At 45.1% G+C, this 24,970-nt stretch overlaps 1 protein-coding gene across 1 annotated transcript in view; it reads left to right on the top strand.

Annotated features, from left to right (window-relative positions):
• CDCP1 (CUB domain containing protein 1) overlaps nt 1-24,970 on the top strand; it is a 57,930-nt gene that overhangs the window by 6,120 nt on the left and 26,840 nt on the right. The window contains exon 2 of the mRNA XM_060109783.1: nt 19,846-20,052. Within this exon, the coding sequence (XP_059965766.1) occupies nt 19,846-20,052 (207 nt within the window). The remainder of the gene's footprint in view (nt 1-19,845; nt 20,053-24,970) is intronic.

The following is a 24,970-nucleotide window of genomic DNA, read 5'->3' as shown; positions in this document are numbered from 1 at the left end:
ATCTATCTATCTATCTATATATATCACATCTTCTTTATCCATTCTTCCATCGGTGGGCATTTAGGTTGTTTCCATATGTTAACTATTATAAATAATGCTGCTATGAATATCTGGGTACATGTATCTTTTAGAATCAGTGTGTTTGTATCTTTGGATAAATACCCAGAAGTGGGATAGCTGGATCATATGGTAATGTGTATATGTTTTTAATATGTAAACAATATAAAAACTGTGTTTAGAAAGAGAATTACCTGTACATGGTAACAAAATTTCAAATAGTACAAAATGATCTGTGGGGGGGAGAGGGGAGTATGTCCCCTTCTACCTCTGACCCCAGGCCTCCTCCCAGAGGCAGCTGTGGTTTCTTGTGCATTGTTCCTGAGCATGTACAAGTTTACAAATATACATGCCTCCCTTCTTTACACAAAACGGAGCACAAATATAGTATATAGTATAGGATGTGTCCCATATGCGTCTTGATTTTTTTCATGTAGCAATCCATCTTGGTTCTAACTCCATACCAGAACATACGGAACTGTCATGCTTTTTGACAGCTGCATAATATTCCTTGTCATGGGAGCATCATGTTATATTTAACCAGCCACTTGTTAGTGGATTGTTTCCAATCTTCTGTTGCTATGAACAGAGCCTCACTGACCATCTTTGCAGCTGACTTTGTTGGGTATATGGACAAGTTTATCTGTAAGTGAAATTCCTGGATGAGGAGTTACTGGGTCAAAGGGTTTGTACAGAAAATGTCAAATAGAAGAAAGTGAGTAATAGGGGAAGTAACTTGCCCAAGAGCCCAGCTAATAGGTGGTAGTGCCATCTGTAAATCTGGGCAGTCTCGTTTCAGAGTACAGGCTCTTAACCACCCCAGGCTGCAATTTACTCCTTTCTTTATTCTTTCCAGTTGAAACTAATCATAAACTTTAGGCAAGGGAAATATTTTGAATTTCCTTTCAAATATTTACTTTCAGTTCCGTGATCAGAATGCCATGAGCACTGTGTATTGAGAAGGATGAAGACGGGCTTGCCCTCTGATAGCTCCTCATGTTTGCATTGAGGACTGATTAATTCTTTGTGACTTTTTACCTTGATAAGTATAATAGTTAAGGTGTAACACCCTTTGAGCTGCTATAACAGAGACCCAGATGTGTCTAATGGCTCAAACGCAATAGATGTTTATTTCTTACTCACAGAAGGTCCTAAACAGGGGATCTCCTCCAAGCAGTGATATGGGGACCCAGGCTCCTTCCACTTTCTGACTCCACCATCTTCAAGAAGTGTGGCTTCTGTGTTCATCCATATCAAACTGATAGAAGATAAAAGAGCAGGAGAGGGTCTTACATGGAGGGTTTTATGGTCCAGGAATGGAATTTGTTTCATATCACTTCTGCTGCCACTCTGTTGACTAGAACTCAGTGGCATGGCTCTAGCCAACTGAAAGGGAGACTGAAATGTAGTATAGATGGGAACCCAGGAAGAAGTCATCGTTGTGGCGGGCAGAGTGGTAGGAGTGCCAGACTTAAGAGTCAGGACACCTGGTTCTAGCTTCAAGTCTTGTCAACAGTTAGCCTTATGACTTGGGAAAAGTTGCCCTGTCTCCTTAGGCCTCAGTTTTCCAGTCTTTCATGTAGGGGCTTGGACCGTGCAGAGGAACCACCAGCCCTAATGTCTTATGAGCTGATTTACATCAGAGCTGATTTGTGGATCTTCTGGAGACCCCCGAGCTATTGGAAGAGCTCAGACAGGGTCATATCCAATCCCCATTAGGGAAGTGGCTGGAATGGTGCTTGGCATATAGCAGGCACTTAATAAATATCTGTGGAATAAACAAATGGATAATCCAGGTCAAGGCCAGTTCCTTCTAGGAGAGGGTATGAGCTTATAGACATTAGATGACTTCTTCAGGTCACTGTGAGAAGGTGGCAAGGGCAAAAAGGTCTAAAGCCCAGGTCTTCTGGCTCCAAATCTGATGCAAATCAGACAGAAGAGGAGGAGGAGGGAAGCACAGTCCCAGTGACTGCGTGTGTGGACTGGGAAAACTAGAAAGTAGAAAAAAGAAAGTGTGGATTGACAGATGGAGCCACAGCTTTCTGTGTCCCTTCAGGGTGTGGAAGACACCTTCTTGGTGGTCTGGGTTCTCTTCCTCACCCCAGGGCCCAGGATCTTCATTCTGTAGAACATGCTCATAAGTCTCTGCTGGTCCACTTCCAGGAGGAAGTGGATGGGGGTGTGGGTGGGTTTTCGGGAATGCAACCCCACTCCTGGGTACTTGCAAGGGAAAAACTAGAAAATGATCGCGATGCAGTGAAAGAAGCAAGGTGTAAAGTAATGTGTGTATGTACAGTGTGACTCTAGTCATAGGAAAAAAGACTGGAAGGAAGAAGTTACACCAGAAGTATCTGGCCTACAGTGTAGCCAGCAGAGCCCTCCTGCGTGAAGGATGGTTTGCTGGTAGCCGTGATGATCATGACAAGGACTTTGTATTGTCCTGCACATTCTCCCATGTGAACCACATTGCTTCACAATATCCCAGCTTGGTTTGTTTGGTTTGGATTTCTCTAAACAGTAATACTGAATTTGTGATAGAATAGAGTAGAAAATCAGAATTTGTTTTACAGACATATACTTCACAAACTTTTATAAAATTTAAAGTTCTTTCTTCAGTTACTGTACTTAAAAAATAATCTGCACTCTTCAGTTCTCTCCTGAGTACAGCCCAAGCCAAGGGCACCACTGAGAGCCTTGTTAGTCTGACTTTGCCAGGGAGAGGCTGTACTCTTGGACAGGCCGTCCATTCTGCCAGATGGAAATGCAGCTCAACAATATACTATGAGGCCATTAACCACCTCACCCTAGACTGTGAACATCTTTAAATAATAAATTCGGAAATATTTTGACAAAACAAATTATAACTGTTCTATGAGCACAAATGGTATAACTTTCTTTGTTTTAAGTGAAGTGCAAACATTCCCTACCCTCAATGGCAGACAATCAAAGCATTCTGGGGGAAATGTGCCACTTCTGTAAAAAACTTATGGGTGCCTACCTGCTGTCTTTGGCTGGGACAATAAAAGACAGTCTCCAGAATTGAGTTCATCAACTTTCTGCATCCAAAAATTACACAGAGTTCAAGTCAGGCTGTTGTTTTTGTTTTGGGGTCTGCCCACTTGGCCATCTCCAAGTAATGTCACACAATGCTTGGAGCCATGAGGAGACTTCTCAACACTTGACAATTTGTGGTCCAGCTGGGAGCTGGGCTAGGATGGTGTATGTCCAGGCACGTGCCAGATTCCTTCAAGCAGATGCTTTATCTTCCATCATTGAGCTGGTGGTGGGGACATCAAGTATTTCAAACAAGGCTGTTTGCCTGAAACATTTTTTAACAACTCACAAACATTTGGTGCGAGGTCCCAGGACATCATGGAGGATGCAAAGATGGTGAGATGAAGCCCCTGAGTGTGAAGGGCATCTCCTGGACCCAGACAGACGCTTGACTCTGGTGCACAGTGGCACACCGGCCACGGAGGAGAGTCCAAGAGCCAGCAGCACAGAGGGTGAAGTTATCAAATGCTGCTGCTCCTGCTAGAAGTCTACGCTATGCTGGAGGCCCCAGGCAGCTGGGGACACTGTCTCGGGAGGACTCAGCCTGTGATGATGGGCTATCTTTACCACCAACCGCCCTGCTGACAAGTCTCACTGGAGTGGGGCCTTGGAGTATCTTCGAGGCATAGACCCAATGAAAATAACATCTGTAAATCACTCAGCACAGTGTCCAGCCAGCCTCGAACAGATTCCTCACTTAATTGTTATTACTTTGATTATTTGAGTTGAGCCCAAGAAGAGCATTGAAATTTTCAGCAGCAGACAACATGGACCAAACTGCCGGGCCGTTGTCTGTGTAACCAGGTTGCTTTTGGGAGACATTTTGGTTGTTTCAGCCTCTGCTACTACATGCTGTGCTTCAGCCACTATCCCAGTGCGGTCAGCTTTGGGCCCTTATGAGGAAGGGGAAGCTCCTAGAATCGAAGCTGCTGGGTTAAAAACTGCAAGAAATTGTTCTCAATGACACTAGAACATGTTTTAAAAAATTGTTTGCAGGTGAGCACCAGCGCACGCCAGTGCGTGCGCGTGCATGCATGCATGCACGCACACGCACAAACACACACATTTCCTTTTAGCCAAGGAACTGACCAGACCGGTTTTATATAACTTAAACATCAGGCCCAATTACACATGAGAAGTGAAAAGAACTTCCCAGTGGGCTTCTGAAGATTACAGCTGTCCTTGTGAGCAGGTGTCATAAACCGAGACTGGGCTGGAGTGTGCCAGGCCATGAAACCAGAGCTGGATATTCCGTGGAGTCTGGCAGGGCCCCTGCTTTCATCCCTGCTGAGAGGTGGAGGATTGCTCAACTGCCCTGAAGTTGCTGACAGGCTTATCAGGCACTTCAGCCCTGGGCTGTCAGGAGCAAGTTCTCAACTTATCACAACAAAGAAGACTTTTTTTTCAAATTGTAGACAGTGCTTGGGTCATTTTGCAGAAGCCTGTCCCAACACAATGCAGCCAAACCCTTGAAATAACATCTTCCAGCTTCCCTGGTCTCTGCTTCTGTGGGAATACAATTCCAGTTCCAGCCAGGAACGTAGGACACCAAGGAAGGTGTGTCCCACTGGCACCTTGAAACTCCAGATAAGCATCTTCTTCTCCTTCCCCTGGTGACTGGAGACTGGAAACAAGCCAAATGTCCATGATTAGAAGACTGGTTAAATTAATGATGGTACATCCAAACAGTGGAATGCTACACAGCCATTTAAAAGAATGGGGTGGCTCTCGGTGTACTGACATGTCATAACCCCCCCAGATATACTCTTGAGGGGAAAACACAAGATTCAGAACAGTGAGGATGGTATGCCACCCTTTGGGAAAGTGAAATGAAATAACATAGGGGTGCCTTATAGAGATATGCTTACATATTTTACTTTGTGCTTCATGTATTTTTTATCTAAAAGTAAAGTATATTTTTCAACTTTATTGAAATATAATGTACATACCATAAAATTCACCACTCAACTGCACTATTTGATGAGTGCTGTCAGGTGGTACAACGTTTCAGTCACCCTGCAAAGTTCCTCCAGACCCCTTTGCAGGCAGTCCCTGCCCTTTGGCCCCTGGAAACCATTGATTTGCCTTCTATCACCACAGTTTTGTCTTAAAAATAGTTTTAAATTAAAAAAAAAAACTTAAAGCCAGCTATGGGTATAGCAATGATTCTGTCTTCAAAGAAGTCTACAGATGCTTCCTGCAAGAATTTGGTTGTGTAGAAGGGATGGAGTAGAAGTATTAAGTCACTGGGAATCAAGGAACTAATGACCAAGACTGCCTTCTCCACCTGGAGCAGCTCTTCTTGAAAAACAATTTGCTGCATTTCCCACCCCCCTATCCACTTTTAGGGCCTAGCTCTGAGCAGGCCTAGAGAATCTGATTTTTGCCTAGACTGTCCTGAAAAGATCTAGCCTAGTCTTGGGTTATTTGGTAACAGATTCCTTTCATTCCCCAGATGTTGGAGGCCCCTTGTGCTGGATGCTGGACATTCAGATGTAGAAAACCCTAGTCCCTTGCTCTCTGAGGACTCACCACCCAGAAGGGATTCAAACATGTAAACCAGGAGCTACAAATGGGTGGCCTGAGGGCCTTAGCCCAGTTCTGTTTGATGTGTTTTGAAAAAAGCTGAATTACAATATATTTAGTAGAGCATGTACCCTCTGATTCAATAAAGAGCCTCCTCACTATGTTGGCTCTTCTCATTTATATTACCTGCCTAGGCCCTGAAAGCATTTGAGTTTGAGACAATATCCAGTGTGGTAAGTACAGCAAAAGATGTATGTATGAGAACTGCAATAAAGGTTGGGGACGGAGAATACCTTCCACAGGCAGGAAAAGAGAAGGAGGAGGACAAGGTGTTCTGGTGTCTGAGGTCTGTGGATCATCATAGCAAAACCCTAAGATAGGCCCTGGAACAGAAGTACGGCTCTGTCATTCATCACCAGTAATCCCATGGTGTTGTTTTGATATTTAAAAGTGTTGGGTCATTTGTAGAGATGTGGATGGACCTAGAGACTGTCATACAGAGTGACGGAATCCAGAAAGAGAAAAGCAAATATCGTATATTAACGCATGTATGTAGAATCTAGAAAAGTGATAGAAATGAACTGGTTTGCAACACAGAAACAGAGACACAGATGTAGAGAACAAATGTACGGACACCAAGGGCTGGGATGAATTGGGAGATTGGGATTGACATATATACACTAATATGTATAAAATAAATAACTAATAAGAACCTGCTGTATAGCACGGGGAACTCCACTTCACTGTACAGTAGAATCTAACACAACATTGTGAAACAACTATACCCCAGTAAAAAAAATAAATAAATAAAATAAAAGTGTTCTCCCACCATCTCTGAAAAGACAACTTGCAAAGTGATCCTCTATCTGGAAAAATGTAATGAAGAGTAATCCTTCAATGTATGATTCATGACTGGAGACCAGCTATAGGCACGAAGCAGAATGTAGTTGTTTTTTTTTTTTTTTTTTGCTGTACGCGGGCCTCTCACTGTTGTGGCCTCTCCCGTTGCGGAGCACAGGCTCCAGATGCGCAGGCTCAGTGGCCATGGCTCACGGGCCCAGCCGCTCCACGGCATGTGGGATCTTCCCAGATCGGGGCACGAACCTGTGTCCCGTGCATCGGCAGGCGGACTCTCAACCACTGCGCCACCAGGGAAGCCCGCAGAATGTAGTTTGAATGATGATTAAATGCCTCATTACTCTGGGATTTTCTAACTGAGTTTTGTTCCCATCCTTCTCTTCCTTCCTTGGCAATAGCACTTAGCAGCAGGACCAACTCCTGCTGTGAGGAAGGAATACGGGTCATGAAAGGGAAAGTGCTCTGAACCACAGCCTCTCTCCCTTTCAGGAATAACCATCTACTTTTTTCTTCCTCCTGCAGGCACAATGTGCCTTGGAGCCAGCCTCCTCAAAACCCCTAGCTCAGCATTCTTGGTCCCTCAACTCAGTTTTTCACCTCCCTGAATTTATGGCATAATTATCTTAAGATCATTAGCTAGTGCCACCACTGGCACTGTCCAGGTGCCAATAGCGGCCATCCTGGTTGATGTAACACCCTCCATAATGATCATCCTTGTTGATATAATTTCATCCGTGATGGCTGAACACCTATAATGTCCATTCTTATTGATTTAACGCCTCCCACGTTAATACCTTCTGTAACAGCAATCCTCGTGGACATACACCTTCCATAACGACCATCCTTGTTGACATAGTACCTTCCATAATGGCCCTCCTCATTGACATGACACCTCCTGGGGGCTGTCCTGACCCCTCTGGATGAAGAAAGCATGTGTCTGTCTGGCCCCAAATATCTCCTAGAGTGTGCAGGCTTCCTTTGCTGACCTGTTTTACCATGGGGCTACATGGTTTGCCGGAGGAATCACTGTACAGACTGGCCCATGGTCGTTTGAGAGAGCTTCATTCAAAGACTTACTCTCCAAGTCAGGCTATGTGGATGGATCACCCCCACCCCCACCCCTGCCTTTAAGATTGCTGGAAACAATGGTAACTAGACTTATCATGGTGATCATTTCATGATGCGCGTAAGTCAAATCATTACATTCTACACCTTAATCTTACACAGTGCTGTATGTCAACTATATCTCAATAAAGCTGGAAGAAAAAAATTTAAATAAAAATATTAAAAGATTGCCGGAGATAACAACAACAAAAGGTACTAACCCCTACTCCCTAAAACAAGAGGTTTAAACAGAAGGATGCATTCCCAGTTGGCTGCAGCCCTGGCCCCTGGGATAGGGCTGGCCCATACTTCCCAATCCTGTCCCCCTAAGTGATCAGGAGGTTGGGTCTCTGCAGTTAAGAAGCAGTTAGACCTAGGGCTTCCCTGGTAGTGCAGTGGTTAAGAATCCGCCTGCCAATTCAGGGGACATGGGTTTGAGCCCTGGTCCAGGAGGATCCCACATGCCGCGGAGGAACTAAGCCTGTGTGCCACAACTACTGAAGCCTGCGCGCCTAGAGCTTGTGCTCCGCAACAAAAGAAGCCACTGCAGTGAGAAGCCCTTCGCACCCCAACAAAGAGCAGCCCCTGCTCGCGGCAACTAGAGAAAGCCCGCACACAGCAACGGAAGACCCAACGCAGCCAAAAATAAATAAATAAAATCTATTTTTAAAAAAAGAAGAAGAAGCAGTTAGGCCTGATGTGTGTAGATTCTTTTTTTTTTTTTTTTTTTTTTTGCGGTACGCGGGCCTCTCACTGCTGTGGCCTCTCCCGTTGCGGAGCACAGGTTCCGGACACGCAGGCTCAGTGGCCATGGCTCACGGTCCCAGCCGCTCCGCGGCATGTGGGATCATCCCGGACCGGGGCACAAACCCGTGACCCCTGCATCGGCAGGCGGACTCTCAACCACTGCGCCACCAGGGAAACCCTGTAGATTCTTATTTAACCATCTCCCTGCTAGCTTTTTTTTTTTTTTTTTTTTTTTTTTGCGGTATGCGGGCCTCTCACTGTTGTGGCCTCCCCCGTTGCGGAGCACAGGCTCCGGACGCGCAGGCTCAGCGGCCATGGCTCACGGGCCCAGCCGCTCCGCGGCATATGGGATCCTCCCAGACCGGGGCACGAACCCGTATCCCCTGCATCGGCAGGCGGACTCTCAACCACTTGCGCCACCAGGGAGGCCCCCCTGCTAGCTTTTTATCAGAGGAACTTGAACAGCTAATCTCTGGTGGCAAGGTGAGACCATTGGCAGAGGACTCAGGGAACACTAAAGAAATGGGAATTTCAGTAACTTCTGAACTTCTGGCAGACGGAGAAGGGGAAGGCCCCTCATTCTGTTCGTGTCCCTGAGCACTCATACAGATGGGTTTTTTTTTTTTTTTTTTGCGGTATGCGGGCCTCTCACTGCTGTGGCCTCTCCCGTTGCGGAGCACAGGCTCCGGATGCGCAGGCCCAGCGGCCATGGCTCACGGGCCCAGCCGCTCCGCGGCTCATGGGATCCTCCCAGACCGGGGCACGAACCCGTATCCCCTGCATCGGCAGGCGGACTCCCAACCACTGCGCCACCAGGGAGGCCCCAGATGGGTTGTTTTTTTTTTTTTTGCGGTATGTGGGCCTCTCACTGTTGTGGCCTCTCCCGTTGCGGAGCACAGGCTCCGGACGCACAGGCCCAACGGCCATGGCTCACGGGCCCAGCCGCTCTGCGGCATGTGGGATCTTCCCAGACCCGGGCACGAACCCGTTTCCCCTGTATCGGCAGGCGGACTCTCAACCACTGCGCCACCAGGGAAGCACCCCCAGATGGGTTTTTTAACTCTGCTCCTTTGGTTCTTCCCCATCTGTCCTTGTGATCCTCAGTGACTTTCAAGTTCATCATGACTCACACTTCAAGGTCGGGCAAAATGAATCTTTTTAACATTTCATAAAATGTTAATGTGATTTACACTGGCCCTGTGGCAACTTAGCATATCATCCTGACTTATTTGCTGTGGTCATAAACTCAGTTATATTTGTTGTTTAATTCTGCAATTCCCACGTGCAAAGTCTCTTATTATGCAGATTTCTCTACTTCTGTGAGCCTCTTTGAAATCATCCCTCCACCCAGTACAATTCCATTCCATGTGGAGTGAAATGCCGCGTCTTATCGCGGCAAGAAGCCTTAAAATGGCCACAGTCCCAGAGGGGTTTATCCATAGATGTGTTCATTTGCTTCAGATTGTGGCCCAGACAGGGCCCATGACCTCGTTATGCATCTCTAACATACGTCTCCAATATGGCATGTGTCTTTGATCATAAAAGGGAAAGATACAACAGAAGGTTTGGATGGCTCCCTGCAAACCCATCACCACTTTAAAAAGTAATTCAAAGCACAAGCCCTGCAGACAGTTGATCGCTAGTGTCCACTTTGGAGAATCATTCAGTTACTTTAGAAAATTAACTTGCATCATTGCATATAAATTTCTTTCCTAGGGAGTTTGGGAATTAAGAATAGGGAGTGAATGGATGGACACAACGGTCCCTGTTTTGATAAACTATTCCAACAAGTCAGATTGACTAAGAATGCCCATGGTTCCTTTTATTTAAAATTGCTCTTTGAACTTTATTGTCCTCTGTGATTGTTCTCAGAGCTATGGAAATAGTAAACTATTTTAAAGGGAACCATGGGTCTCTCACTGAAGGGGTGAAAACATGATGTCCTTTGAGTTCTGAGGTCCATGTATGTGACTCCCCGAAGCTGGGCCCAACCTTGTGCATCTCTGTATGCTGGCACCCGGCCTGGAGAGCAGCTCACCATTACCTTGAGTCATGTGGCCTGAGTCAGCCTTCATTGCAATCGCAGCACCAAGTTGTCTTCGGGCCTTCCGCTTCCGTTGTGCGTGCCCTGGTCCTCCTCCTGCGCCTTCTTCCCTGCCCTGACCCCTGCTCCGCCAGTGCAGGCCTGGGTCCCAGTTCACCCTGATGCATTGCACTTGGTCACCCCCAGACCCTTTATTTATAACTGTAGTCGATGTTCAATCCTTTCTGGTGTGTTAACTGACTATTGCAGTGTTTTTAGTATATGGGCTTAAAATGTGGCCCTGTCCTTTAAAGAGCCTATGAAGCTCTCATGATGGAATGGCAGGCTAGTTCTTCACTTGGGAGGTGCACATGCTGTTCGGGGCTGGTGCATGGCATGATCCCCTGTCCTGTCACCTCTTGTTCCTCCATACTTCCAACAATAGCCTGAAGAATTCCCCCAGCTTGGCCTAGCCCCCACACTCAACTTCTCTGTGGGGATGCTGTGTGGGCAGCCATCAGCCCACTTCCCTTTACTTCCAAGAAAGAGAATGAAAAAAGATTTGCCCTGCTACTGCAAGAGGCTGCTTTTCCCAAGCCAGCCAGGGGAGTAAGGTGGGTGGAGTGGGGAGGGGGACAGGGTTATGGGGGAGCATTGGTGTGCCTTCTCAATCAGGTTCTGCCTGATCTCCAAACCAATGAACTAACAGCTTTACAGCTCAAATACCTGGAAGGACAGGTGGGAGTCTCTTTCCAGGAGGAGGCATTTCCTGCCAAGCCAAACAGAGGTCTGGGTTGGGATTCTTGCAGCCCAAGTAAAGGGGAAGGAAATTCAGGAGATGGGGGTTTGGGGAATTCTCCTAAACACAGGTGTGATTTCGCCCATGAATCTCACTGACAGTGGCCTTGAGAAGTGAGCCCCTCGGGCAGGGGCTTCTGGAGGATGCTTTCCTTCCAAGACCTGGCACTAGCCCTTTATACCCAGTGCTTTGTTCCAGAATTATGGCTGCTTTTCTTCTGCCACCAACTTGGCCACTTGCCTCCCATGCCAACAGTCCCCAGGCAAGTCTCACAAAGCTACAGAGCCATCGACGGCCAAACACGCCAGGTTCCCTTTCTCAGGTCCTTGCCTAGAGATGCTGCCCAAAAATATCACACAAAAGAAGAACCAGGCCCCAAACATTTTGAATTCCGGGGAACTTTAAATCTTCAGTTTAAATTCAAACCACATTTTCAAATTATTTTTAAACGAAGCGCCTATTTAAACAAAGTGCATTTTAAACAAATACTTTTCCCTTTTGATATCCTGGAAATTCCCTAGAGAGCCAGCAGCTGGGAAATGTTTTATTCCATTTCGATTGACTGTTGATGATAATAGGCCAGTCTCATCACAAGGCTCCTGGCCATGTGTCGACTTCCCTGGGCAGGGCTGGCTCTGCTGACGAGCCATTTTTCATGTGCTGGTCTCCAGTATCAGGCTGCTCAGGCACAAATCTGGCCCTGCCTCTTACTAATCATACATGCCTGGGCAAGTTACTTGACCTCTCTGAGCCTCGGTTTCGTCATCTTTAAAATGTGGATTAACATTAGAACCTGCTCTGTGGGGTGTGTGGGCATTTATAAATTCTTATCAAGTGCAAGCACAGACCCTGCACATACTAAGTACTCAGTGTTATTATTAAGACTGGCCTGGTATCTAGACTCCAAAGGCTTCTCATCCAAGAAAGGCAGATTGGTTTCTGAAACAGCAACTTGCCTTGTGGTTCTTTTTGATGTGAATGTGGGAAATTAACTATTTCCAGGCAGGCAGAAGGCTGGTCTTCCTGCCATTGGTGATACTTTCCCCTCGGTTTACCAGTCTGTAAACAGACCTGGTCAAAGAGATTTAGTGTGTCTACACCATTTATTCCTCCACAGCCTGCAGGCCTTGCTGCCCCAGGTCCACTGGACCACACTCCGACTTTGGTAGTGTGAGAGTCTGGCACCCCCTCGTCACAGCAGGCCCCATTCAGATGGGTTACGTTGGTGCTGATGCTCAGGCCCTCCATGTCAGCCAACGACTCCAAGTACTTCATAACAATGACAGCACTTCCTCCCCTTCTGCTCGTTGATTCCACCAGCTTTGGCAACTTCCGGGAGGGCAGCTCAGTGTGGTACCCTGGGGGGGTGGGGAGGGCAAGTGAGCTGAGGTCAAACCAGAATCTCCCAGCTGCCTCCTGAGCTCAGCAAACAAGGACTTGAAGTCACTTCTCTGAGCCTCAAAGGGATGCTGGAGTCACATGAATCAACACATGTAGAAGGACCTTAATAGTTGGTGGGCAGGGCCAGGCCAGGGCAGGGGTGGTGTGGAAAATGTAAGGAAGCACTCACACTTGCATAATCCTGAGTGTGATGAAGTTTGCCCCTAGGCACCTTACCTGCCTCGCCCTGAGTCCAGCCCAGCCAGCCAGGACTCTTGGCTTTAGACTGAGAGCCTAGTTGCTGCTACAGTTGTTTCCCTACTTAACACCCTTCAACAGCGCCCCAGCAGTACTGCCCCAGTAGCAGTAGTTGTAATGTGCTATCTATCGTTACTAATATCAACAATAACAGCTAACATCGATTGACTACTGGCAGCGTTCTAAGCACTTCATAGGTACTAACTCATTTAGTCCTTACGAGAATTCCATTATTACCCCCGTTTGCAGGTAAGGAAAGTAAGGCACAGAGAAGCTAAGGAATATGCCCAACAGGACACAGCTGGTAAGTGGTACCAAGCCAGGAATTGATCCCAGGCAGTCAGATTCTAGACTCTAAGCTCTTTACTACTACACAAAGCTGCTAAGATATGCTGGTCCCACTGGGTGAAGCCCAAACTCCATGGCAGCAACCAAGCCCCTTCCTAGCCTGGCCCCTTCCCCTGTCTCCAGCCTCCTCTACCTGCATTTCCTTCCCCTCTGGCCAAACCAAACTCCCTAGAGTGGCTATAAGGAAGCTGTCTTCTTCACACCTGTGACTTTGCCGCTGCCGTTCTCTCTACCTATCCTTCCGACACCTGTTTCTCTATTGGCAAACTCCTTATTCATTTTTCTAGACCCATCTTAAGTTTCCTCTGTGAAATCTTCCTTGACCACCCCCAGACAGTTAATGGCTGACCTCAGCATCTTCAGAGTACCTTGACCTTTCTTGGTGCCCTCAAATTGCTGACTATCTGATGGGGCCTGATGGAGTAGACAGACAGGCAAATGTACATTCAACTTCTGTGAATTCAGCAATTGCCTCCTGCAGGGAGTAGGCGGGAGAAATCATGCAAATGGTGTGAGTGTCCCCACGGGGTGGATGCAGGGTGGAAGGGTGAATCGCCGGCCCTTCTGCTGGTGTCCCTTCCTCCAGCTCTCATGATATGTGCATCCACAATTTAACAAATTGGATTTTGCAAACCTGGTCCCTAAAATCAAATCAGTGCTTTATCTGGTGTTCAGTCTGAGAAGCAGGGATCTGCTTTGTGGGGGAGCAGACACCAGTCACAGCCCCATGGACTCCTTGAGAGAGCGATGTGGGTCTGCAGTGTGACGTCTTCCTGAGAGAGGACAGGGCTATTTCCCTGGAAGTGATTATCTCCTTATGGGCTTGCTTTGGAATCTGACTCCCACGCAGACTGTGACTGATCGGCCGCGCTGATTCACAATCGTACTGCTTTGTTCCTGAGTCTGAGTCCTCGACATCCTGGGAATTCGTCCCATGGGTCTTCATATGTATTTCCTGGTGCCCAGGCTGTGTCCAGTCCCTGGCTGGGAGCTATTCTGCTCATCTTCGTTGGGCAGAGAGAGTGGATGAGGGCAGAGTGTCCCAGGAAACCACACCCAGCTTTGAGACAGCAGGTTCTGACCCGTCTAAGAAACTGTAAATTACATTTGTCAGTCTTTTAACCGGTATTGGACACATCTGGGAACAGATAACTTCCTGCTGAACCCCCTTCCTTGCATTTACTTCCCTTACAAAGACATAGGATGGCAGGGAAAAGGAATAACAGGGGCGTTTGTACAATATCCTGTGATATGCGAATAATGAATGGTGATTAAAACAATTGGAAATTCCCGCCCGAGAAGCCGCTGGTGAGGCAGAAACTAACCGAGGCATCCTAATAAAGAGAGGTCGGAAGGCAGGAGAGCTGAAGATGAGAGCTGTGATTCACGTGCCCATGTGTGGTGCCTGCAAGCTCTCCAGCCCGACAGCCCACGCGCTGCTAATGTGAGGGTCGCCTTGGATTTCTTTCAGCCTGTGAGATCTCAAAATCACGCCAGAATCTGGAGCTTTGGGTTTCTGTGAACTTGGGTAATAGGTCTTCCAAAATACCAGACCAATGAAATACCAAGTTCCTAGGGAGACAAAAGAAAGATGTTGAAGAAGAAAACGCCCATCCATCTTTTTAAAATTACAGTACATTTATCAAGCACTCAGATGTGCCAGCCCGACTGGGAGGTAGGGGTGGGGTGGCAGGAGGCTGAGATTTATTCTACAGTGTTGGAATTTTCAGTTTCAAAGGATGATTAATGGTGGTGAGTGGGGAAGAGGGGAAAAATGTGCAACCAAGATGTCGTTCTCAAACTCTAAGCATTTGTGATAAATAAGTTATAAGTGATTTTACTCAAGCAGTGGGGGGTCTCTCTGCTACTTTTATTACAGTAGAATAAGTGCCTCTAGTGGGGGCTCAGTAAGGAGGGTCCAGATTTCAAGTGTATACATGGTTAAATCATTATCTTCTCATTCTGGCTCTCCCCCTCCAGCTGGTATATTTATCATTGAGGATGAGGAGGGACAGTTGAAAATGAAAGTCCAATGGATGATGTAGCCTTGGCTGTGACCCTAGGAAACAGCATGTCATATAAATGGTCTCCTGCTGCAAAGGTGGATAAGCCCTTTAGTGTTCCCTGGGCTCTGAGCCAGGTGGGGATTCTCTGGTATGAGGCACTGAAGGAGAGATATGAACTGTGGCCTGATCGTAGAACTTACTGGGTTGGTCTTCTCAAAGTCAGAGCAAAGAAACATGGTAAAATGTTAAAAGTCCACCCCAAGTGAGTCATTTAACCCTTACAAGGCTTCATCTGCTTTGTTTCCAAAAGGAGTTTGGATGAAAATCTGGGTTGTTTAGACCCCAAATAAAAAATATAAACAACAGAAGTAGCATTAACAATTCATGAAGGAAGAACTGGCATATTCAGTCATTAGAGTTGGGACAATTGGTTTTCCATCTGGAAAAAATAAACAAAAGGGATCCCTACCTCCCACCATAGGGGGGAAAAAAGTGGTTCCGATACAGATTCCCAGGTCCCATGTTGGGCCTACTGTAACTTAGAACTTCATTTTTAAAGCCCTCCACAGACCACTTAGAAACCCCTAGTCTAGACTATTAACTCCCAGGGGGCAGGAACTCCAGGGCTTTTTTTGTCATTAAATATTTGCACCCTGGATGATCCCTGGAACATAATATGAACCCGGAAAATGTTTGAATGAATGGAAGATTTCAGATTCTAAAAGAAAAAAAAATGAATTTCTAAAAAAGATTGTACATTTTTCTTTGGCTGTCATTGATAATGGAATAGATTGTCATATATGCAGAATTATTTGGGATACTGACCTGGCTGAAAACAGGAGAGAAGAACTGAACGGAGAAATTTTAGTAAGATCAGCCTTTTCTTCTCAAAATCTAATTTACAGCTATTTGAAATTATTACACATACCTTGGGAGAAACTAGGCCCACCTCAAAATATTATTAAACCATATTTTAACTGTGGTCATGATTATTCCTTTTTTCATTTATTAAGTGCCACTTTGTGTAGAAATACAATCTTTCTAGCACAAGTTTTTTTCCCCTCTTTTTTCCCCTTATTTATTAAGGTGTAACTTAAACATAATAAACTTCACCAATTTTAAGTGCACAGTTTTGCTGAATTGTGGCATTTGTGTACAACCTATAATCACCACATGGTCAAGATACAGAATGGTTTTCTCATCCTACAAAGTCTCCTCTGCCCCTTTGTATTCCATCCCCTCCCCCCACCTCCAGCCTTAGGGAACCGCTGATCTGTTTAGGGTCTAACGCTCAATTAAAATAACAGTAATATATACACTACCAAACATAAAATAGATAGCTAATGCGAAGCAGCCGCATAGCACAGGGAGATCAGCTCATTGGTTTGTGACCACCTAGAGGGGTGGGATAGGGAGGGTGGGAGGGAGGGAGACGCAAGAGGGAAGAGATATGGGAACATATGTATATGTATAACTGATTCACTTTGTTATAAAGCAGAAACTAACACACCATTGTAAAGCAATTATACTCCAATAAAGATGTTAAAAAAAAATAACAGTAATCCGGACTTCCCTGGTGGTCCAGTGGTTAGGACCCTGAGCTTCCACTGCAGGGGGCCTGGGTTCAATCCCTGGTCAGGGAACGAAGATCCTGTAAGCCGTGAGGTGCAGCCAAAAATAAGGTAACAGTAATCATAATTGTAGAATCAGGAATTTTAAAATATTTTTGCCAAAGAGGAGAAATGACAAAGAAATTGGTAACCTAGCCAGCCAGGCTGCAGCCCCGAGATGGATTACAGCTTTACTTGACAGTGAATTAGCCCCCCTGGAGACCCAGGGTTGGAGGCCACGGGAGAGCGTGCCGAGCCTTCAGAGACTGGTACCCCAATAATTTTTTACAGATAACATGGTAAGACCTTTTTTATGATTACAGAAAGAGAACGCAAGGGTTGACGTACTCAGCTCAGATATACATCTGACAACTGTGTTTCTGAACATGCATCTGGACCCATTTTTAATCTGGTATCTTAAAAGAACCCCTGGGCCTTCCGATCTTTCTCAGAAGATTCTTAGTGACTATGCTGCTTGAAGATGAAGCATTCAAGTAAAGAAACTTCTGCCTCAGAGAATGTTTTCTTTCTCTGAGGCTATTAATTAAAAAGCTCAGAGTCCCTGGTTCCCACCAAGATTTATAGCCCAAACTGAAACACAGGAATGGTAGTAAGTCTATGAGAAACTAAATGCAGCAAAGACAAGAATGTGGAGATTTTGTATGGTGCTGTTGGGAGGGTCATCAGTTCTGCTTCCATGTGGGCACCAGGCAAGGCACTGTTTGGGTCCTGAGACTACCACTGAAAAAAGACAGGCAAATTCCTGCTGCCTTCCTGTAGGCAGCAACTCGCATTCTGATAGTGGGAGGTGGGAACAAATAACACGGGTCCTCTCAGAGAAGAGAGCAGGGATGAAGGGAAAGCAGGTACAGGACGGCTGGGGTAGGGGTGGGGTGAGCATTTTGGGTAGCTGGTCGGGGAAGACTGCTCTGAGGAGGTGATCTTTGAGCTGAGACCCAAATAACAAAAAGGAGCCAGCTATTGCTAGAGAAAGAGCATTTTAGAAATCAGGACCAGTACATGCAAAGGCCCTGAGGTTGGTATGTTCAAGAAAGAAGGCAAAGATGGCCCGAGCACAGTGACCAAGGTGGAGAGGGGTACAAGCTGAGGTTAGAGAGATAAGAAGTCTTGCTCCAAAAATGCAAACCTGAGCCCTTTTGAAAACAAAGTCACGAAGCCAGCTGTGCTGGTGCCCCTGTGCTCTGAGAGATGTGTCACTGCTGGGCCATAGTTGGGAATACTTACATTTGCAAAATCGCTTCTTATTTCCTCGGATACTGATGATAGATGAGCTGGCAGGGAAGGTAGAGCTTTTCTAGCCCAATCCCCTCATTTTACAAATGAGGGAACAGAGGCCCAAAGAGGGTAAAGTTCTTCCCTCATGACCCGGAGGAAATTTTTGCAGTTCATTATCACAGGTTGAGAGATCAATTTCCACCCTATATAAAGAGCTGCTGGCTGGCCACTCTGGCGCAGAGTGAATGGTGGGGGAGAGGGGTACAAGAGGAGGTTGACAAAAATCCAAACATTTGATCGCACACAGCAGCTAGGATGTGGGAACACGGGCACGCCCATGCACTGAGTGGGAGGAGAAGTGAGTACAGCTCTCGAGCAGGCTAGCAGTTCTGGTAAAATGGAAGCACGAGGTTGGTCAAAAACTGGAAAAAACTCAAATGTCACTGAACAGGTGCCTGGATAAATAAACTGAAGTCTCTCCAGACAGTGGAATACTACTCAGCAATAAAAGGGAACAAACTGCTGATCCATGCAGTTGACTCTCAAACACGCTGAGCAAAAGCAGCCAGGTACAAAAGGGAGTAAGGAAGCACACTGTTTTGCAGGAAGGTCTAAGTCAGGCAAAACTAATTTATAGTTTTCTGGGGCCAGGAGTGGAGGTCGACGGCAAAGGGCGCTGAGGGAACTTTTGGGGGTAATGAATATTTTTATATCTTGATTTTGGTGGTGTACATGTGCACACACATTTGTCAAAACTCTTAAGTAGGTCCTTTTATAATGTATGTAAATTATATCAATAAACTTGATTCTAAAAATTTTTTAATGGAAGGGAAAAAGTAAAGCTTTTGGTTAAATTGCTATTTACCGGCTAAACAATTACCAAGCACCTCCATGTACAAGGCGCCATAACAGGTGCTGACCAGCTGTTGGTGCAGAACACGGTGGGACAGAGGCATCGACGCCAGCCCCTCTCTATGAGCCCCATGATTCCCTCCGCCAGACAACCAGCCTCCCATCCTCTGCTCCCAGCCCATCAGCCACCCAGCGACTACAATCAGAACCCAAGTCAGGGAAGGGACAGTGGCTACTAAGAGGAAAAGTAGCTCTTCCTTTTGGTCTGAGAGGACCTAAAAATCCATAAAGCAAAAGTAATGGGAAGGAGACTGGGCTTGTTTGTGAATCCGGGCCCCATCCCGACTGGTGTGCACCCACCTCTCTGTTTGGTAACCAACCTCCATCTCTCTTGCTTGATAATGTTTGTTCAAATTATTTTGCTGAGCCCCATTCTGAGGTATTAGCATTGTTTGGCTTTAACTTTCCACGTTCATTGACACAATATGTTTGTATCTAATTTCTGCAAGTTTTCCCGGCCTCCACTACTGCATGTATGTGTGTACAGGGCATATGAAGTGGCCTGGGCAGGGGACAGCAGCTCTTTACAGATAAGCATGTCTCTCTACAGAAAGACGGTTTCTGTGTGTGGACTTTCACCTGCAGTCATATTGTGAAGAGATGTGGCAGTTTCTCTCTATTTAATATGGCACAGATGGGTATCTGAAAACATGCTGCTCCAGACACCTAGGATGTGGTGTAGTGTTTTGAATTTTTAGAAAAATTAATCAGCCAAACGAGAGATGCGTGTCAATGCCCAGCCCTCAGTGGCTGGGTTCTTGCCCACAGGTGAGGATGATACTTTCATTTTGCATCATCCCACTTCTCAGACCCGGGGGAAGGAACAAAGGGGTCAAGGAGGTCATCCTCCTGGACCAACTGAGGGGACGGCAGCAGGTTGGCAGCCCTAAATCATCTTGTTCACTCCATTTTTCTTCCTTCCTTCAGAAACTTATGAGATTGCTCTGCCACGTGGAAGCAACATTACAGTCCTCATAAAGCCTGGGGCCCCAACTCGGCCAGCGAACCTATGTCACATCATTTCTAAAGGATTAGTAACCCCATTGTCCATCAAAGCCGGAGAGACAGTAGTCTTTTCCTTTACCTGCCAGGATCCAGAGAATCACTTTTTTATCGAGATCCAGAAGAATATTGGTAAGTATGCACTCATGGACGGTTTGGCCTCCCTGCCTCTCTTTTACATGCTAAGCCAGCCTCTACTGCTAGAGAGGTGAGATCTGTTCTGAAACTCCGCACTCTCTTTAGCTTTTATGTGGCCATTCACAGTTCTAAGTGCTTTACATGGTTTCAGTTTTTTAATCCTCAGAGCAGCCCTAGGAGAAGTTCTCAAAGAAAGTAACTTGCCTAAGATGGCACAGCTGGTGTGTAGCAGCAAGATGGGAACCCAAGTAACCACTATGCCACACTGTTTTGTAACAGAGCTACGGATTCTCAGGTGATGCTCTGTCTGATGTGCTAAAAACATCTGGCTGAGCAGGAGCAAAAGTCAAGGGAGTTGGAGGACAGAAGGATTGGAAGGTTGAGGAGATAAGAGTGGGGAAATGGGTCCACAAGGCACAATGGGGAAAAACAGCAGCTTTGCAGGCTGAGGGAGCTGGGTTTGACTTCAAGTGCCAGGGCTACTGATCATGTGGCCTGATTGCATGGCTTCATATGAGTTACTTAACTGCTCTGTGATTTAGTTTTCTAGTCTATAATATAAGAATCATTGCGCCAACCGATAGGGGTGTTTTGAGGAAGAAATAAAATTATGGAATGAGAGTGCATGACACACCAGAATTCAACAAACTACAGATATCTGGTATTATTAATCATAATTTGAGATAGGAGATTGACATAAGAAACAATAATCAGGCAGAAAGAATTAAAGGTATACTTTCCCAATCATTTTAGGGTGGCATGCCAACTAGGAACTAACAGATATATCAATAACAGTGAGAACACTATTTTGATCTAATCAAAGCCATACTCAGAAAACTTCACCTTTAACTGAAAATAAATGAATTGGCAATAGATCATGGGAGAAGAAAAAGGATAAAATAAACCTTAAGAAGAAGGAATTCATAAAAATAAAAGGAGAAATTAAAGTACTTAAAAACCAGTTTTAGAAATTAAAGTACTTAAAAACCAGTTTTAAAGTACTTAAAAACCAGTACTAAAACTGTTTTTTAAGTACTTTAATTTCCCTGGTGGCGCAGTGGTTGAGAGTCTGCCTGCTGATGCAGGGGACACGGGTTCGTGCCCTGGTCTGGGAAGATCCCACATGCTGCGGAGTGGCTGGGCCCGTGAGCCATGGCCACTGAGCCTGCGCGTCCAGAGCCTGTGCTCCGCAACGGGAGAGGCCACAGCAGTGAGAGGCCCGCATATACAGCAAAAACAAAAAACAACAACAACAACAAAAAAAAAACAGTTTTAAAAACTGTGTTTGATAACTAAAACCAAGACCTGGTTCTGTGTAAAGACCAATTAAAAAGACAGACTCTGACTAGTCTCCTGGAAAAAAGAAAGAGAAATTACAGATATATAGCATTGAATATATAAATGTGGGTTTAATGACATGTATACAAAGCAGATTGCTAAAATTGTAAGAGACTATGATAATAAATGTGAAAATCTGAATGACAGGATGATTTCCAGGGAAAATTTAATGAGCCAGACTGACTCAAAGAAAGGGAGGAAACCTGAATAAGAAAATTATCAAGGAGGAGATTGGAAAAAATGTCCAATGTGAAGGAGAACAGGGTTTGGGTTAGTTAGAGGTGCTTTCATAGAGGAGTCCTATAAAACTCCAAATAGCAGATAATTTCTATGATATTTAAACCATTCTAGAGGAAGGTTGACAAAACTTTTCTGTAAAAGACCAGAGAGTGAATATCTTAGGCATTATATGCCAGATGGTCTCTGTCACAACTCCTCAGCTCTGCCGTTACAGCACAAAATCAACCGTAGACAATAGATAAACGAATGGGCAATGAATATCCCACATTTATTTACAAGAACAGGTGTTTGGCTGGATTTGGCCATTTGCCAAACCCTAGTCTAGAGCATTGAAAGAGGTAAAGGTTCACAGTTCATTTTATAAGGCTCTTACCACCCTGATGTCAAAATCTTCCACCACATAAAAAAGAAAACCATAGACCAATCTCTTATGAATATACATACATGCCAAAAAAATCCTAAGTAAAATATAAATACATCAAATCCAAAAAATTGCATTAAAAGACTAAAACAACAAGAGCAGGAGAGCTTATTGGAAGATGGAAGTTTAATGTACTGCTTTGTGTGATTAGGTGAAAGGGAAGAAACTGCATTTGATCATCTTAATAGATAGTCTTAAATGTTTTTAATAAAACACTCTTAGTAAACCAGAAATAGAGGGATGTTTTCTTAATCCAATAAATTGTATCTGTCAAAAACTGATAACAGGGACTTCCCTGGTGGCACAGTGGTTAAGAATCCACCTGCCAATGCAGGGACACGGGTTCGAGCCCTGGTCTGGGAAGGTCCCATACGCCACAGAGCAACTAAGCCCGTGCGCCACAACTACTGAGCCTGCGCTCTAGAGCCCGTGAGCCACAACTACTGAGCCCACGTGCCACAACTACTGAAGCCCGTGCACCTAGAGCCCATGCTCCGCAACAAGAGAAGCCACTGCAGTGAGAAGCCTGCATACCGCGAGGAAGAGTAGCCCCTGCTCGCCACAACCAGAGAAAGCCCGCACACAGCAACGAAGACCCAGTGCAGCCAAAAATAAATAAACAAAATAAATTAAAAAAAAAAAAAAGACTTCATGCTTCCACTGCAGGGGGCATGGGTTCAATCCCTGGTGGGGAAAGTTCTGCATGCCTTGCAGTGCGGCCAGGAAAAAAAAAAACTGATAGCAAATAATATTTAACAGCCAGCCATAGAAGCGTTACCAATAAATCAAGGAACAACATAAGGATTCTCACTATGAATGCTTTTGGTCACCATTATTCAAAAGTTCTAGTTAAGTATTTAATCTTAATAAATACATAGAATGTATATGAAGCAAAATACACAATTTTACTGAAAGACCAAAGAGAAGATGTAAATAAATGGAGAGATATACCATGTTACTTGATGAAAATCTCAGTATTTTTTAAGTGTCATTTCTCCCCCAAATTAATGTATGAGTTTAAGTCAATTACAATTAAAACCTCAATGAAGCTTTTACAGAGCTGAGAAGACTATTGATATACTTAAGAACTCAAAGGAATAGTGTGTTGCTATTAAAAGAATGAAGTAAATCTATGTATTTGACATGGAAAGATGCCCCAGGTCATTTTGTTCCATTGAAAACAATGCAGCTTTTAGTAGGAGAATAGTTTGTATAGTTTAATCCCACTTGATTGAATACACATAATCATATGGGGCCCAAAGTTTGGGGGGTTAAACACCAAAATGCTAGCCTTATATTATTTCTGTAGTGAGTAGGGGAGGGGAACAGGTGACATTCATTGTCTTTTTTCTGTTCTTCTCTAGTGTCATTTTTTTACAAGCATGCATTACTTTTACAATCAATTAAGCCAAGAAAGTGACTGCCATCTTGAAAAAGGAGAAGGGTAATGGGACTTCCCTGGTGGTCCAGTGGTTAAGACTCGACCCTCCCAATGCAAGGTGCCCGGGTTTGATCCCTGGTCAGGGAACTAGATCCCACATGCCACAACTTAGAGTTTGCATGCCGCAGCTAAAAGATCCCACATGCCGCAACAAAGATCCCACGTGCCGCAACTAAGACCCGGCGCAGCCAAATAAATGAATAAATATTATTTAAAAAAAAAAAAAGGAAAAGGGTACCATAATCTTATCTCACGAGACCAGTCTCACACACAGACCACACACAGTTTACCATATAATAAAAACCCATGCTCACAATTTTCGAAAATGTTATGAAAATAAAAATTTTAGATTATAAATCTAGACACTGGAATCAAGTTCAGTGTTCTGCTTGCCTCTTGTTTTTAAAAACCTTTCCTGAATAAACATTCTGAAAGTTTCAAAGTTTAGCCCCTCTGCAGTCATCCCTTCTTTTTTTTAAATTATTATTTTTAAAATTTTTATTTTATTTTAGAGTATAATTGACTACAATGTCATCCCTTCTTGTATGGCCCCATTAAAGCTAATGAAAGTAGAAGTCTGTGCTGGGGAAAATGAGGTGTGAATCGCTTCAGAAATTGCACTTCTCCGTCCTCTGGATAGGAATCATTTTAGTTATTTAACATTTTTGCACTGGATGGGGAGCAGAAAACTTGGAGGCATGCCCATCATTTTGACTACACTTACTTGTGTATCCATTCTGAAAACAAAGCTCTTAGCAACAAATTAAAAAGTGCTCGCACAACCTGACACCGCCAGGGTCTCATGGCTGGTGGCAGAGCCATGGCTGAGAGACGGGGCTTTTTGACTCCTGGTACTTGGTACGGAATTAAATCAGAGTCGCTTGGGTAGCCCAGGCATGTGTATTTTTTAAACGTCCTCCAAGTGAGTCTAGTGTGGAACCAGGGCTGTGAACCACTGCCTTAGTAGGGTTAAGTGATCCCACAAGAACACAGAACCCAGTAGGGCACATGGGAAGTGTAGTTGAAAAGTTATGAAAGAGATGGCTTGATAGAAACAATGAAGTTTCCACGAGCTCCAAAAAATAGGTACTATCCTTACCTACACACAAAATCTAATTTTAGCTGCATTTGTCACCTTGTTATCTAACCTTGTTTTCTTGGTTAAGCAACGCAGTGCACTGGCAAGAACGGAAGTCAACCAAACACAGCCTGGGCTTTTGTCCTAGGAGCGTGTGCACTGCGAGTGCCACGACTCACCCAGACTCCAGGGCTGCTTTGCAAAAATTAGAGGTTTGACGTGATGACCTCAGAGGTCCTAGACAGCTCTGAAATTCTCCCATAATTCCATTTCGAGTTGGCAGTAGTTTCAAATACTCCACTGGAGCAGCAATAAAGACTTGCAGAGTATTATTACAGTGGCCAAAGTCCATTGCACCTTTCAGATTCCCTGCTGGAGACAACAAAAGCCTCAC

This window comes from Mesoplodon densirostris, chromosome 10 (genome assembly GCF_025265405.1).
Source record: "Mesoplodon densirostris isolate mMesDen1 chromosome 10, mMesDen1 primary haplotype, whole genome shotgun sequence".
Classification (NCBI taxonomy): Eukaryota; Metazoa; Chordata; class Mammalia; order Artiodactyla; family Ziphiidae; genus Mesoplodon; species Mesoplodon densirostris.
The sequence above is the reverse complement of the archived record's forward strand: the minus strand, read 5'-3'. Positions and strand labels throughout refer to the sequence as shown.